General features: G+C 56.3%; 1 protein-coding gene across 4 annotated transcripts in view; it reads left to right on the top strand.

Moving 5' to 3' along the window:
* Positions 1–12,531, top strand: part of TNS1 (tensin 1) — a 201,261-nt gene that overhangs the window by 177,215 nt on the left and 11,515 nt on the right. For all 4 annotated transcript variants that reach the window (XM_042995305.1, XM_042995306.1, XM_042995307.1 and 1 more), the window contains 5 exons: positions 3,230–3,428; positions 6,304–7,370; positions 10,198–10,284; positions 11,245–11,376; positions 11,750–11,842. In XM_042995305.1, the coding sequence (XP_042851239.1) occupies positions 3,230–3,428; positions 6,304–7,370; positions 10,198–10,284; positions 11,245–11,376; positions 11,750–11,842 (1,578 nt within the window). The remainder of the gene's footprint in view (positions 1–3,229; positions 3,429–6,303; positions 7,371–10,197; positions 10,285–11,244; positions 11,377–11,749; positions 11,843–12,531) is intronic.

Here is a 12,531-nt window from a genome sequence, read left to right as displayed (position 1 = left end):
AGGCCCCAGTTAGGAGGCAGCAGGGCCCAGACTGGACTTACAGGTCTCCTGTCTCCTAGTCAAGGGGCTATTTCAGAGCCCCCCTCCTGCCTCCAGACACTGAGCCCTGGGATTCCAGCGTGGGGGTCGGAATTTCTGTCATGGCCTGGGGTGCAGGGCGGGAGAGGGCCGGGGAGCGAGGCTCCTGGCCAGTTCCATTTTCCCTGACTCATGTACCACCTCCCTGGTCAGACCAAAGCACATTGTTTGCTGACCCTCCGAAGCTCTGCTTGATCTCCCTGCTGAAACTTTGGTGGGAAATTCAGAGAAAGATGCCTGTGAGGAAAAATGATCAGAGGCAGAATTACTCGGCTAGAGGAAGAGCAGATTTTAGGGGGATCTGCTCTCAAGGCACTGTGCTAAGTGCTTTACATATATTCTCTCATTCTTTGATTCATTGATTCCATATTTCACGTCCCTATTACATGCCAGTCACTGTGCCAGGCTCTGGGAATATACTGATACGCAGTACTGTGATTCCTAATCTCATGGAGCATATACTCCATGAGTGATCAGGAGCCAGAATTAGGTTACTTGGAGTTACGCATTGAGATGGCACTCCAAAGGGAAGGGATACAGTTTACGAGACCTTATAGCCAAGAACCTGATGTTGGTTGAAGAAGTAAGATGTGAGGGTGAGTGACATTAACCTGGTGAAACTGGGAGGTGAGAAAAGCATTTGATGTAGAGAAAAAGCATGTACAAAGGCCCTGGGGTGGGAGGGAACTGCATGTTGTTTCTAGGAACTGCAAAATCAGTGAGGCTGAGAGCAAGAGGGAGCTGGAGGCTGCAGTAAGGGGGAATGGCTTTCTTCCTCTCCTTCCTTCATGAAGAAGAGAACTCAGTCCCCAGCCCCACTGTTTCCATTTGGAGGTTGTACCCTGGGCGAGGGTACACTGTAGGCAAGGGGGTTGGGGGGCGCTGCAAGTGTAGATCAGCAAGGATCCCAGGGTGGCCAGGGAGCGGATGGACGTCCTTGTCTTCCAGTGAGAGAAAAAGGGGTGCTGAGGACTGTGGGCACCCGGGGTGAAGCCAGGAGCGTGGAAAGGTACAAGAGGAGTTTTCAGAGAGTGACCCAGAATGGCAAGGGATGGGAGGGGAGAGTGGACTCTGGCTTTGCGTCTCCATTGCCATTTCTGTGGGCTCCTTGTTGCATGGTTCCTCTGCCCTGATGGGTTACCCCAGGACACAGCTATCCCCCCCCGCCCCCCAAGACCAAAGACACATGAAACGACTGGCTTCCGGACTTTAGCTGGCCAGTGTGTGTGCAGTGGGCGGGAGGGCAGCTCCAGGTCAGACCGCCTGTTTTCCTAGGCCAGCTGTGTCCCTCGGTCCCCTGTGACGGGCTGAGGGACTTACATTCTCCTCCTTTGCTCATGTAATTGCCATTGTTATTATTATTAATAGTTCTGGCTGACATGCTGGAGTACTGGGTCACAGCCAGCTCTTGGTGTCCCCGTGGGGCTCTGGCCCTTCTCTAGGCTACCGGGAGCCAGCGTTGAGAATCAGGAGACCACAGTGCTAGTACCTATGGCCATTGATTGGCTGTGTGTTCTGGGGCAAATCACCCCACTTCTCTGGGCTGAGGAGACGGGTGAGATCAGGGGTCAGTAAACTATGGCCACATCTGGCCCATTGCCTATTTTTGTAAAGAAAGTTTTATTGCCATACGGCCATGCTGTTTTGTTCACGAATTGTCTATGACTTTGTGCTACAAATGCAGAATTGAGTAGTTGCCACAGAGACCATTTACTAAATGGTCTAAACGATTTACTATCGAACCTTTTACAGAAGCGCGTGCCTGCACTGGGCCAGAGGGTCTCTGTAGCGTCTCCTGGCTCCAGCAGGCCCTCGGGCATGGTCGGCCCAGAACCAATGCCTTTGGAGTGACAGAGGCCTGGGGCTTCTGTGACATGGCTGGGTGGCCTGGCTGGTGGAGGGGGGCTTTTGAGTAGGCCTTGCTTACCTCTGCCTGTATGGACTCCAGCTTCGGACACCGAGGTGGCTGGTTCTGTATCACCCTGTGCTCCGTACCTGGAATACAACACCCCATGCTTGACCCTCTGAAGACATCTTGCCCTCCCCCCATCTGCTGTCACACAGTCCTGGCCCTCGAAAGCTCCAGGGGCCTGGCCGGCCCAGGGCAGCACGGATTCTCTGGTTCTTCACTTTCTCAGGCTGATTTCAGCAGATGCCCCGATTGTGGGTAGTGTGTGAGCCTGTGTTCTGATCATGTCCCTCTTGGGGGAGACGGGATGGTGCCAGGTGTGGAGGTGGAAGGAACATCATCCGTCCCTGCTCATGTCCCTGGAGAGGCCGAGTGCCCTGCTTCTTCTCCCCGCGTAGCACGGAGTTAGTTTCAGGCCTGGCCTCAAAGGGCTGGGAGGAGGGTCAGACAAACGCCGGCTGGGGGTCAGGAGATCTGGCTCCGGGCCGCACCTCCGGACACATTGATCGCTCTCCCCAGGCCTCAGCGCCCTCACCTGTAGAACGGCCTTGCTGGCACTTGTCCCGCAACCCCCCCCGGATTCTGAGACTCTGCTAAACACCAGACAGGGATAGTCATGTCGGTCTCGGGAGGAATGCTAAGTGTGTCAGGCAAGGTGGGTGGGTGTGTCTTGGCAGGGAAGGGGCTGGGCGTGACTCACCAGCGCGGGCCTGTTGCTAGGCCAGCAAGCCTGTTTGTGGATTCTGGGCGTGGGTGGAGCCCATGTGAACCCTGGGTCTGTCCCGAATGTGGGCAAGGCTGGGCTGGAGCTCTGGGTTCACTGTAGAGCCCAGACTCCAGCGGTGCCAGGGGGACCTTGAAGGGCCTGGAGGTTGGGTAGAAGGGTCTTTGAAGGAAAGAAGCCACTAAAAGGGGTGCCAGCCATCGACAGGTGTCCTAGCTCTAGGAGGGAAGATTCTACGATGGCTGTGTTCAGCGGCAAAGCTGGGGTCCGTTTCTGGGAAGCTTCTGTGAGCGAGGCCCTGGTTAAAGGCTCTGTGGGGGCTCTTACAGCTTCTCCAAGACACTGGGAAGAGGGGGAGTGTGGGTAGGCCGGAGCCCGAGGAGTGCCCTTTGCATGCTTGGCTGTCCTTTGGGAGCTGTCCCCACAGGCTGGGGAAACGCTGTTGGGTTCCCTGACAGGTTGGGAGAGGTCTACACTGCACCCCCGTGGACCTCAGTGTCTCTTCTGGCCCTTTCCAGAGCCCCGGAGCTACGTGGAGTCGGTGGTGAGGACGGCAGTGGCTGGGCCCCGAACTCAGGACCCGGAGCCCAAGAGCTTTAGTGCCCCACCTACCCAGGCCTATAGCCACGAGATGCCCCTGAGGAATGGGACCCTAGGAAGCTCCTTTGTCTCCCCGAGCCCCCTCTCCACCAGCAGCCCCATCCTCAGTGCTGACAGGTAAGTGGGGAGGAGGGTCCAGGCCTAGATCTGCTTGGAGCGCGGGCGGGTAGAAATCACGTCCAGATGGCTGCACCTTGGACACCAGCCCCCCAGGGTGCATTGGGAGAGCATCCCAGGTGCCAAATCTCGTGGAGCATGAGGATGGGTGAACTATAATTCCCAGGCTGAATTCAATGCCACCATCCAGAAAACTGTGCCGGATGTAAACCACCATGCACCGTGGTAAACCAGTCCTTCCCCCCAACTTTAAAACCTAACGACAGCACCCACTATCTAGTGAGTCTTCCAGTGTGCCAGGCGCTTTGCTAAATGCTACTCTTAGGATCCTACTTTTCAGAAGGGGAAACTGAGGCACAGGGAGGCCAAGTAGCTTGCTCAAGGTCCTGCAGGCTAAACAGTAGCGGAAATACGATTCAGACCAAAGGCGTCTGGCTCTAGAGCCCATGTCTCTCCTGGACCTGCATTTAGGTGCCCACCTGTCACAGGATGACAGTCGGACGTGCCCAAAGCAGACATGTACGTGTCTGGAGCTCCCAGCAGGAGGCTACCGTTTCTGGGTAGGGGTGCAGAGAGGGTTTCTGGGGGCTGGAGGTATTTGTGGTGAGGCCAGGAGGGCGAGCAGGTGTTGAAAGGGGGAGGGGGAGGGAGAGGGCATTCTAGAAGGACAGCACAGCCGGGGCGAAGGACTGGGGTGCGGACGTGTTGGTGCGGGGGGCTGAGGGCACACAGCGGCAGGTGAGGAGGGCCATGTTGGTGGAGGGCGCCTGGCATTCAAGGTGGGTCAGACAGAGAGGAAAGCCTGGAATCAGGCAGGGGAGGGCTCTGAAGGGGAAGCCCCCTTGTGGGGGGTAAAGTGAGACGCTGCTCAGCTGGGGGAGTGGGTGTGGGCTTGGTGACAGGGAGAGCATGACCTGACACAGGACAGGGAGCCGGGGGTGAGCTCGGGCAGGGTGTAGGGTGCCGGGCACGGGGGTTACGGACTAGGCTAGGCTGCCCTGGGATGGGAGACAGCTGCTGGGCGTCCCTTTGCACGTCCACCCCCTTCCTTAGCCTGGGCTCCTAGGAGGCCTTGAAACTCTCCAACCATGTCACCGGCCAGGCCCCGGTGGCTGAGTTTGCCGCAGGCCCTCCGTCCTCTGTTGGTCCCGCACGGCGCGCCCCCTCCCAGGTCAGCGTGGGGGTGGCTGGGTGAGCAGAGGTTGCGTTCTTCTGCTCTTCTAAGAATTCTGGAACCTCAAGCCAAGCGTGCACCCTCAGTCCACCTTGCCCCCTCCCCAGCCTCTTGACAGGCAGACGGCTCCACTTCTTGGGAAATCTGCTCCGAGCCAGAAGGTGCATTCTTCCTTTCAAGGAAAGGACATTTCCTAACCTGGCCAGCCCCCCCCCCCCCCCCCCCCCGGCTCATGTCCAGGGAGCCCTGACATCAGGAAGTTTTCACTGTTTCTCACTCAAATTCCTCCTGCTGTAGAGTTGGCTCTTTTCAGGGCTCAGGAAGCTAGTGTTTCTCCTGTGGGGTTAATCTTCCAGAACTCCATGTCAGTCCCCCCGACCCCACCCTGCTCAGCCGGACACTCCCTCCGTTCCTCAGAGGCCATGTTATTCCGTACCAGGAATGGCATTCCACTCTAGCCACTTCTGGGATCTGAGGTAGACTTTTTCTTGGCCTGGCCCGTGACCTGCTTCTTGCCCTTGGCTCTTGCCTGGCCCCCCACCTCACCTCAGCCGGGGACCTGAGCTTATCCTGGCCTCAGCCTGGCCTCGAGACTCCCTCCAGTCTGTATTTCCAGGTTGGCCCATATTCTTGTGTAAGGACACCCTCCCAACCCCTACCTCACCCCCCACCCAGGGGCTCCTGGAGCAGAGCCTATCTGCCACCTCCCTGCAGCTGCAGCTGATGCAGGGTCCCTGTCAACCTTGGCCTCTCCCGCCATGTCAACAATGGATAGGAGTTTGGGTCTGGAAGGAATCAGGGTTATCTGATCCAGCCCCCTTGCTTCCCACATGAGGAAACTTTAACAAGCACGATCCAGGTTGCCCTTAACCTTGGAGGAGAGCCTGTGATTGTGGCTGTCTGCCAGGTACAGTCCCCTCTGAACTGAACTTTCCAGAGTCTTAGAATTGGGAGCAACCTTTGTGCTCATCTACTGTAACCTCCCGGTGGAGGAAATTCCCACCACAACATTCAAGAGGTTGGTCATCGTCTGCTTAAATGCTGCTAATGACGGGAACCTCATTACCACGCAAGGCAGCTTGCTGCATTAGTGGCCAGATCCAACAGCTGGAAAGCAGACCTTACAATAAGCTGAACTGTCCTGCTCTGAGACGTGGTGTCTTTGCCTTTTGCAAAGACAAAATAGGAATGAGAGCCCAGGTCTAGCGGGTCTAGGCAGTGTTCAAAGATGCTAGCAGCATCCTGGGAAAAGTGAGTCAAGGCAGGGATACTCCTGGTAGGAACAGGAGCCGGGTGGTTTGACCCCACCCTGGTGTTCAGTGTCTGTGGTGCTGGAGGTGACATGGGGACAGCCATCTTCAGTTTCCATAAGGGAGACCCCTTGCTTTGCCTTCTGGTTGAGGAGTCAACAAGGGGCAGTGGGGAAAACATGGGTTTCAGAATCAGATGCGACTGAGTTGGAAGCCTGGTCTTTTACAAGCTATGTGGTCGTGAGCTTATTGCCTAACCTCTCTGAGCCTCTCTCTCCTTCTGATGGTTCCATAGGGTGATGTGCAAAAGTGGTGACATTCTGGCTCATGCCAGTGGGGCTCCTAGTGTTGCCGCTAGCGGTGGGGGGGGGGGGAGGGCTGAGTGCTCACTGCAAGCCTGGCCTTCATGAAATGCCATCTTGACGTCTCAACCTGCCCCCTCTCTTTCCAGCACTTCAGTGGGGAGTTTCCCCTCAGGGGAAAGCAGCGACCAGGGCCCCCGGACACCTACCCAGCCTTTGCTGGGTTCCGGCTTCCGTTCCGGCAGCCTGGGACAGCCTAGCCCTTCGGCCCAGAGAAGCTCCCAGAGCTCTTCTCCTCTCCCGACCGTGGGCAGCAGCTACAGCAGCCCCGACTACTCACTACAGCAGTTCAGCTCCCCAGAAAGCCAGGCGCGGGCTCAGTTCACCGTGGCCGGCATCCACACGGTGCCTGGGAGCCCTCAGGCGCGCCACAGGACAGTGGGCACCAACACCCCCCCCAGTCCTGGCTTCGGCCGCCGGGCCATCAACCCCAGCATGGCTGCCCCCAGTAGCCCCAGTTTGAGCCACCGCCAGGTGATGGGTCCAGCGGGAACTGGTTACCATGGTAGTGCAGTCTCCAGCCCCCAGAGCAGTACAGCGACCACTCCAGGAAGCCCCAGCCTGGGCCGGCACCCCGGGGCCCACCAGGTTTCAGGCCTCCACGGCAGTGTGGCCACTACTCCGGGAAGCCCCAGTCTGGGCCGGCACCCCGGGGCCCACCAAGGCAACCTGGCCTCTGGCCTCCACGGCAATGCAGTAGCCAGCCCTGGAAGCCCCAGCCCGGGCCGGCACCTGGGAGGGCCTGGATCCGTGATTCCCGGCAGCCCCAGCTTGGACCGGCACGCGGCCTATGGCGGCTATTCCACCCCCGAGGACCGGAGACCCACGCTGTCCCGGCAGAGCAGTGCCTCTGGTTACCAGGCTCCCTCTACGCCCTCCTTCCCTGTGTCCCCTGCCTACTACCCGGGCCTCAGCAGCCCCGTCACCTCCCCGTCGCCGGATCCGGCAGCCTTCCGGCAAGGGAGCCCAACGCCAGCCCTGCCCGAGAAGCGGAGGATGTCCGTGGGAGACCGAGCAGGCAGCCTGCCCAACTATGCCACTGTCAACGGGAAGGTGTCCTCCTCGCCTGTGGCCAGCGGCATGTCCAGCCCCAGCGGGGGCAGCACCGTCTCCTTCTCCCACACTTTGCCCGACTTCTCCAAGTACTCCATGCCAGGTGAGCCCCTCCTTCCGCCCCCGCCTGGGTGGCACATGGCCCACTGGGTAGGATGTCTGTGTCCATCTCTGTGCTGATGGCTCTTTGGCACACAACCAGGGGCGGCTCATTGACTTCTTGGCCTCAGTTTCCTTGTCTGTAAAATGGGAGTTGGAGGTGGCCTCAAAGTAAGTGGGCTAGGTGCGGGGGCAGTGATGAGGATGTGGGTGCCCATGAGGAGGAGGAGGAGGAGGAGGAGGGGGAGGAGGAGGAGGAGGGGGAGGAGGATAATGATAGTGTTACTGTTATGATTATCATCACTATCAGCTTAGCTTCTGCCACTCACTGAGCACGTGCTGTGTGCCAGGCTCTGAGCCATGCGCTAGCTCTTTAATCCTCGTGGCCGCCTGGCAAAGTAGGTATTATTACCCCCATTTTATGCATGAACAAAGTGAGGCTTAGAGAGACTCCATCATTTGTCCAGGGTCACACAGTGAGTAAATGGCTTCCGATCTAGGCTCATTGGCCATAAAACTCACGCTCTCAAAGCATTATTGGAGTTGTCTTCTCCTGTTTCCACATTTATGATTTAGCAAAACTTTGAGAATCTGCCTTCCTAACCCGGACTGCCATCCCTTTGGCCTGCCCACATCACTCAGTCCCCACCTTTTGATCCCACTGTGTGCACATCACTGTTAACATATCTGGCGGCCACGTGCACTGGGGGCTGAGGCCGAGGGCTGAGCATTTTCACTGGAGTCTGGTTTCTGCCGACCCGGCTTTGCTGAAGCTCATGCACGTCCGCACACTGATCTCTTTGCTCGTCACCAGAACTCGGCATCTTTGGCCTCTGCGTAGGGGGCTCAGTGTCTAAACACAAAGGTCAGGGCCTCCGCCAGACCTCGAATGTGCCTGTTGCAGAATGGCCCCAGAACTCTGGGGCATTCGAGGAAGACTGAGAAGGTTTCAGGCAGCCCCGGGGTGGGCCCCTGCTGCCTAGATTCTCAGTGTGTCGCTCCCAGGTCCTGCCCCGAGCCTGCCAGGCAGGGGCAGCGACAGTGACCATACACGCCCCTGCTTCCTGCTGCCCACCGGAGACGATTGGTTCCCAGCCCCTCTTCTTGGAGGATGGAAAACTTCTAGTAGTTGGGACATTTCCTGTTTCCCACCATCTTCCCTGCTTAAAATAGTCACTGCAGCCGCCTCTGACAGCTCGTTAGGCCCCAGCAGCCGCGGGGCCTGGGGCTTCAGAGCAGAGCGACAGGCAGCTTGCCGCAATTGCTTGGCCCGGCTGCTTCGCCCGCCCCTGCCCCGTGCGCAGCTGCCAGGAAAGGGAGCCGGCCTACCCCCTTGCTGTCCTCCAGAGGCCGATCCCAGGGGTCTAGCCCAGGGTTACTGACAAGTCAAAATTGACTGAACGCTGGACCCACAGTCTAACCCGGATCTCACCTCTGCACCCTCAGCTTTATAGCGTCGTTAGCACAGGCGTCCTCTGTTCTGGCTTCTTTCTAAAGGGGAGGAAACCTGGGGAATTGGAATGTTCCTTTCTTCCTCTCCCCCCAACTCCACCACCCCCCCCTCTGCCTTTTTGTTTCTTGGGTGCCAAAAGATGAAGGAAGGGCTTGGAGAGCGAGGGCCGCACATCCTAATACCCAGACAAAGATCAGGCAAAGCTGGCACTAATGGGCACCTGTGTTTTCTTACCTGGGAAGATCTTACAGGAGCCTTTCTGTGAACCACCTGTGTGATTTGGGCGGGTCCCTCTCCCTCTCTCAACCTCATTTCCCTCATTTGTAAAGTTGAGTGGTTATCCTGGGTGCTCTCTCTGAGCATCTTCCAGAACCTAATGCTCTGTAAGGTATCTCTGGTCTGCAAAGGGTCTGGGTGGGGGTCATTTGCCAGGGAAGTGGGGTATGTGACTCACAGTAGATGGCCTCTAAGCCACCTCCTCCTCTGTTCCAGGGAAGGACTGATTTTTTTGTATGTGAATATGAGGGAGAACACGGGCTCTTCATATAGGGCATGAGGAGGAGCTTGGGGAGAAGTGATGGAAATGTAGCTTTCTTCCCTCAACTGCAAGGTTGCTATGACAAAGTCGGGAAATTCAGCCAGTGGAGAAAGAGGCTAGCAGGTGGGGTGCGTTAGCCTGTGGAAGGGAAGCTGCAGGAAGGGTTTGGTCCAGATCTTCTGGAGAGAGGAGAGGGTGGGGTGGAGGGAGGGCTTTCCTCAGCTCAGTGAGAATGCTGTGCCAGGCTTTTCCATCGGAGAGCAGCTCTGCGATGCACAGCGGCTGGCAGGAGACAGGGGAAGGATGGGCAAGCCACTCGAGGCCCCTTCCAGCAGGGCTCTGATGGTGTCGAGGACACTGCCTTTCTGTGTTAGTTTCCTATGGCTGCCGTAACAAAGTGCCACAGACTTGGTGGCTTAAGAGAACAATTTAGTCTGTCATGGGCTGGAGGCTAGGAGTCCAAAATCAAGGTGTTGGCAGGCTCCTTCTGGAGGCTCGTGGGAGAATGTGTTCTAGGCTTACCTCTTAGCTTCTCGTGGTTGCTGGCACATCCTTGGTGTCCCCTGGCTTGTGGATGTGTCCCCCCAGCCTCTGCCTTCATCTTCACAACTGTCCCCATGGTCTCTGTGTCTCTCCTCCTCTTCTGACATGAACACCGGTCATATTGGATTGGGGCCCACTCTGATCCAGCATGACCTCATCTTAACTTGAATCCACCTGCGGAGACCTATTTCCACATAAGGTCACATTCACAGGTACCTGGGGTTAGGGCTCCAACCTACCTTTTTAGGGGACACATTTCAACCCATAACACTGTTTTTCTGTCTCCGTCTCTCTTAGACAACAGCCCCGAGACACGGGCTAAAGTGAAGTTCGTCCAGGACACTTCCAAGTATTGGTACAAGCCTGAGATCTCCAGAGAGCAGGGTGAGTCCTAGGTGGCACCGAGGGTCCTGTGGTCCATCAGAGGTCACAGCTGGCTGCAGCCCACCATGTCTTCCTGGGCAGACTTACTCCTTTTTGCAGTACGGGGTGGACACAGAGGGGGGCTGGGATCAAGTTCAGACGGTAAGAGGCACCTCCTCGCGGTGAACTGTGGGGAGAGGAAGCATGGTTTGTAGACCTACGAAGGGTGCTTAAAAGTAGCAAAGTCTCAGAGTGCCTGGGTGGCTCAATTGGTTGAGCATCTGACTTCAGCTCAGGTCATGATCTCATGGCCCATGAGTTCGAGCCCTGCGTCGGGCTCTGTGCTGACAGCTCAGAGCCTGCAGCCTGCTTCAGATTCTGTGTCTCCCTCTCTCTCTGCCCCTTCTCCGCTCAAGCTCTGTCTCTCTCTGTCTCAAAAATAAAAATAAAACGTTAAAAAAAAAAGGTAGCAAAGTCATGATTTTCCAAGCAAGGTAAAAGGCCAGCCAAGGTCATAGAACAAATCTTAGCTATGTGATGTGGAGAGTTTTGCACATTTTACAGGCAAAACAAAGCTGTGGTTGTGGGGATGGAGTGAGGTCCACCGGGCTCCCAGGGAAGGTCTGTGTGGATGTTAGACAGGTTTTGGAGACTATGGCCCAGGGCCCGGACCTCTTTCTGTAAATGCAGTTTCGGTGGAACACACTGTATCTCTTTGCTTCTGTATTGTTTGTGGCTGCTTTTGTGCTGCAATGGTAGAGACGAGTAGTTTGCAATAGAGACAGCATGACCTATGAAGCCTGAAATAGTTACTACCTGGCTATTTATAGAAGATGTTCGCCAACTTTAGCATAGGAGGACCCTTAGGGGTGTTTAAATTCTAACTAAGGAGCGAGATTGGGTAGACCTGATGAGTCTTAAGCAAGGCCCGTGCCATCAATTTCTTATTTGCTCTGGTCCCCTCATCCCTTCCAATCCCAGCCATCGCTCTCCTTAAGGACCAGGAGCCAGGGGCCTTCATCATCCGCGACAGCCACTCCTTCCGAGGGGCCTACGGGCTGGCCATGAAGGTGTCATCTCCTCCTCCGACCGTCGTGCAGCAGAATAAAAAAGGTAACACCCTCCTCTCGAGCCAGGCTCTGGACCAGCACAGCCTCCTCCAAGCCTGAGGTGCCAGAAGGACTCAGGGCTGGACAGACCTATGGTTCTTGGGGGAGCTGGTGCCTGCTGAGTCAGACTCTTTGGAAGAATGAGTCTTGGGCCTGGTGATGGTTGGGGTCAGAGGACAGGGAAGCAGGATTATTGGAACTCTGGTTGTGTTTCCTTGAGCGGTGGTCTCTCCATTCCTGGGTTCTGGCTGTATTATCTTTCCAACCCTTTCTCCCGCCACAGAGCTGCATGTGGGGAAGGGATGAAGTGATGTTAGCAAGGGGTGGGAGGGCCCCATGAGAAGTGCTCAAACCTCATGTCTTTCTCTTTATTCCAGGGGACATGACCCACGAGCTGGTGAGACATTTCCTGATAGAGACTGGCCCCAGAGGAGTCAAGCTCAAGGGATGCCCCAATGAGCCAAACTTCGGTGAGCTGTTCCCCAACCCCGTCTCCACAGTCCACCTGCCTAGAGTATCTCAGGCTGTCCCAGGTCCCCCTTGTCATAGACGCAGCAGAGGAAATGAACAGTGGCCTCCCGTCCTCTGTACTGTGGCTGATTCACTCTGCCAAATTCCTTTCTGCATTTGTCTCACCCCACTGAAATGCATTATCATTAGAATTTGAATAACAGCTGTAACAACTGCCTTTATCGACCACCTACTATGTGAAAGTCACTGTCTGGGAACCTTACATTACTTCTGGTCTCATAACAATCCTGCATGGGAGGTGTTATGGTCCCATTTACACATGAGGAAACGGAGGTTTGTAGAAGTTAGACTTACCCAAGAACACATAGCTAATAAGTGACTGAGCTGGGATTTGATCCCACGATTTCTCTGATACTTCTGCTGCACTGTCCTGAGAGGGCCCCAGTAGCCAGAGGGACTTAGGAGAAATGTTGGGAGGAACTTTGTGGAAAGGACACCTTATGGCTGCTTAGAGCGAGCCGCTGGAACCTTCTCCCTTAGATATTGCTAACAAGGAGGGAGTGGATTTTCAGTTTCATTGTGGGATGAGGGAGAGGTGGGTAATAAAGAAGCTGAAGATGACGGATAGTGGTCTGGGTGGTTGGGCTCCTCGGTGCCCGGGCCTGCTCCCAGTGGCACTGCTCCTGAC

The sequence above is a fragment of the Panthera tigris genome, chromosome C1, assembly GCF_018350195.1.
Source record: "Panthera tigris isolate Pti1 chromosome C1, P.tigris_Pti1_mat1.1, whole genome shotgun sequence".
NCBI lineage: Eukaryota > Metazoa > Chordata > Mammalia > Carnivora > Felidae > Panthera > Panthera tigris.
Note: the sequence above shows the minus strand (reverse complement) of the source record. Positions and strands in the feature narration are given on the sequence as shown.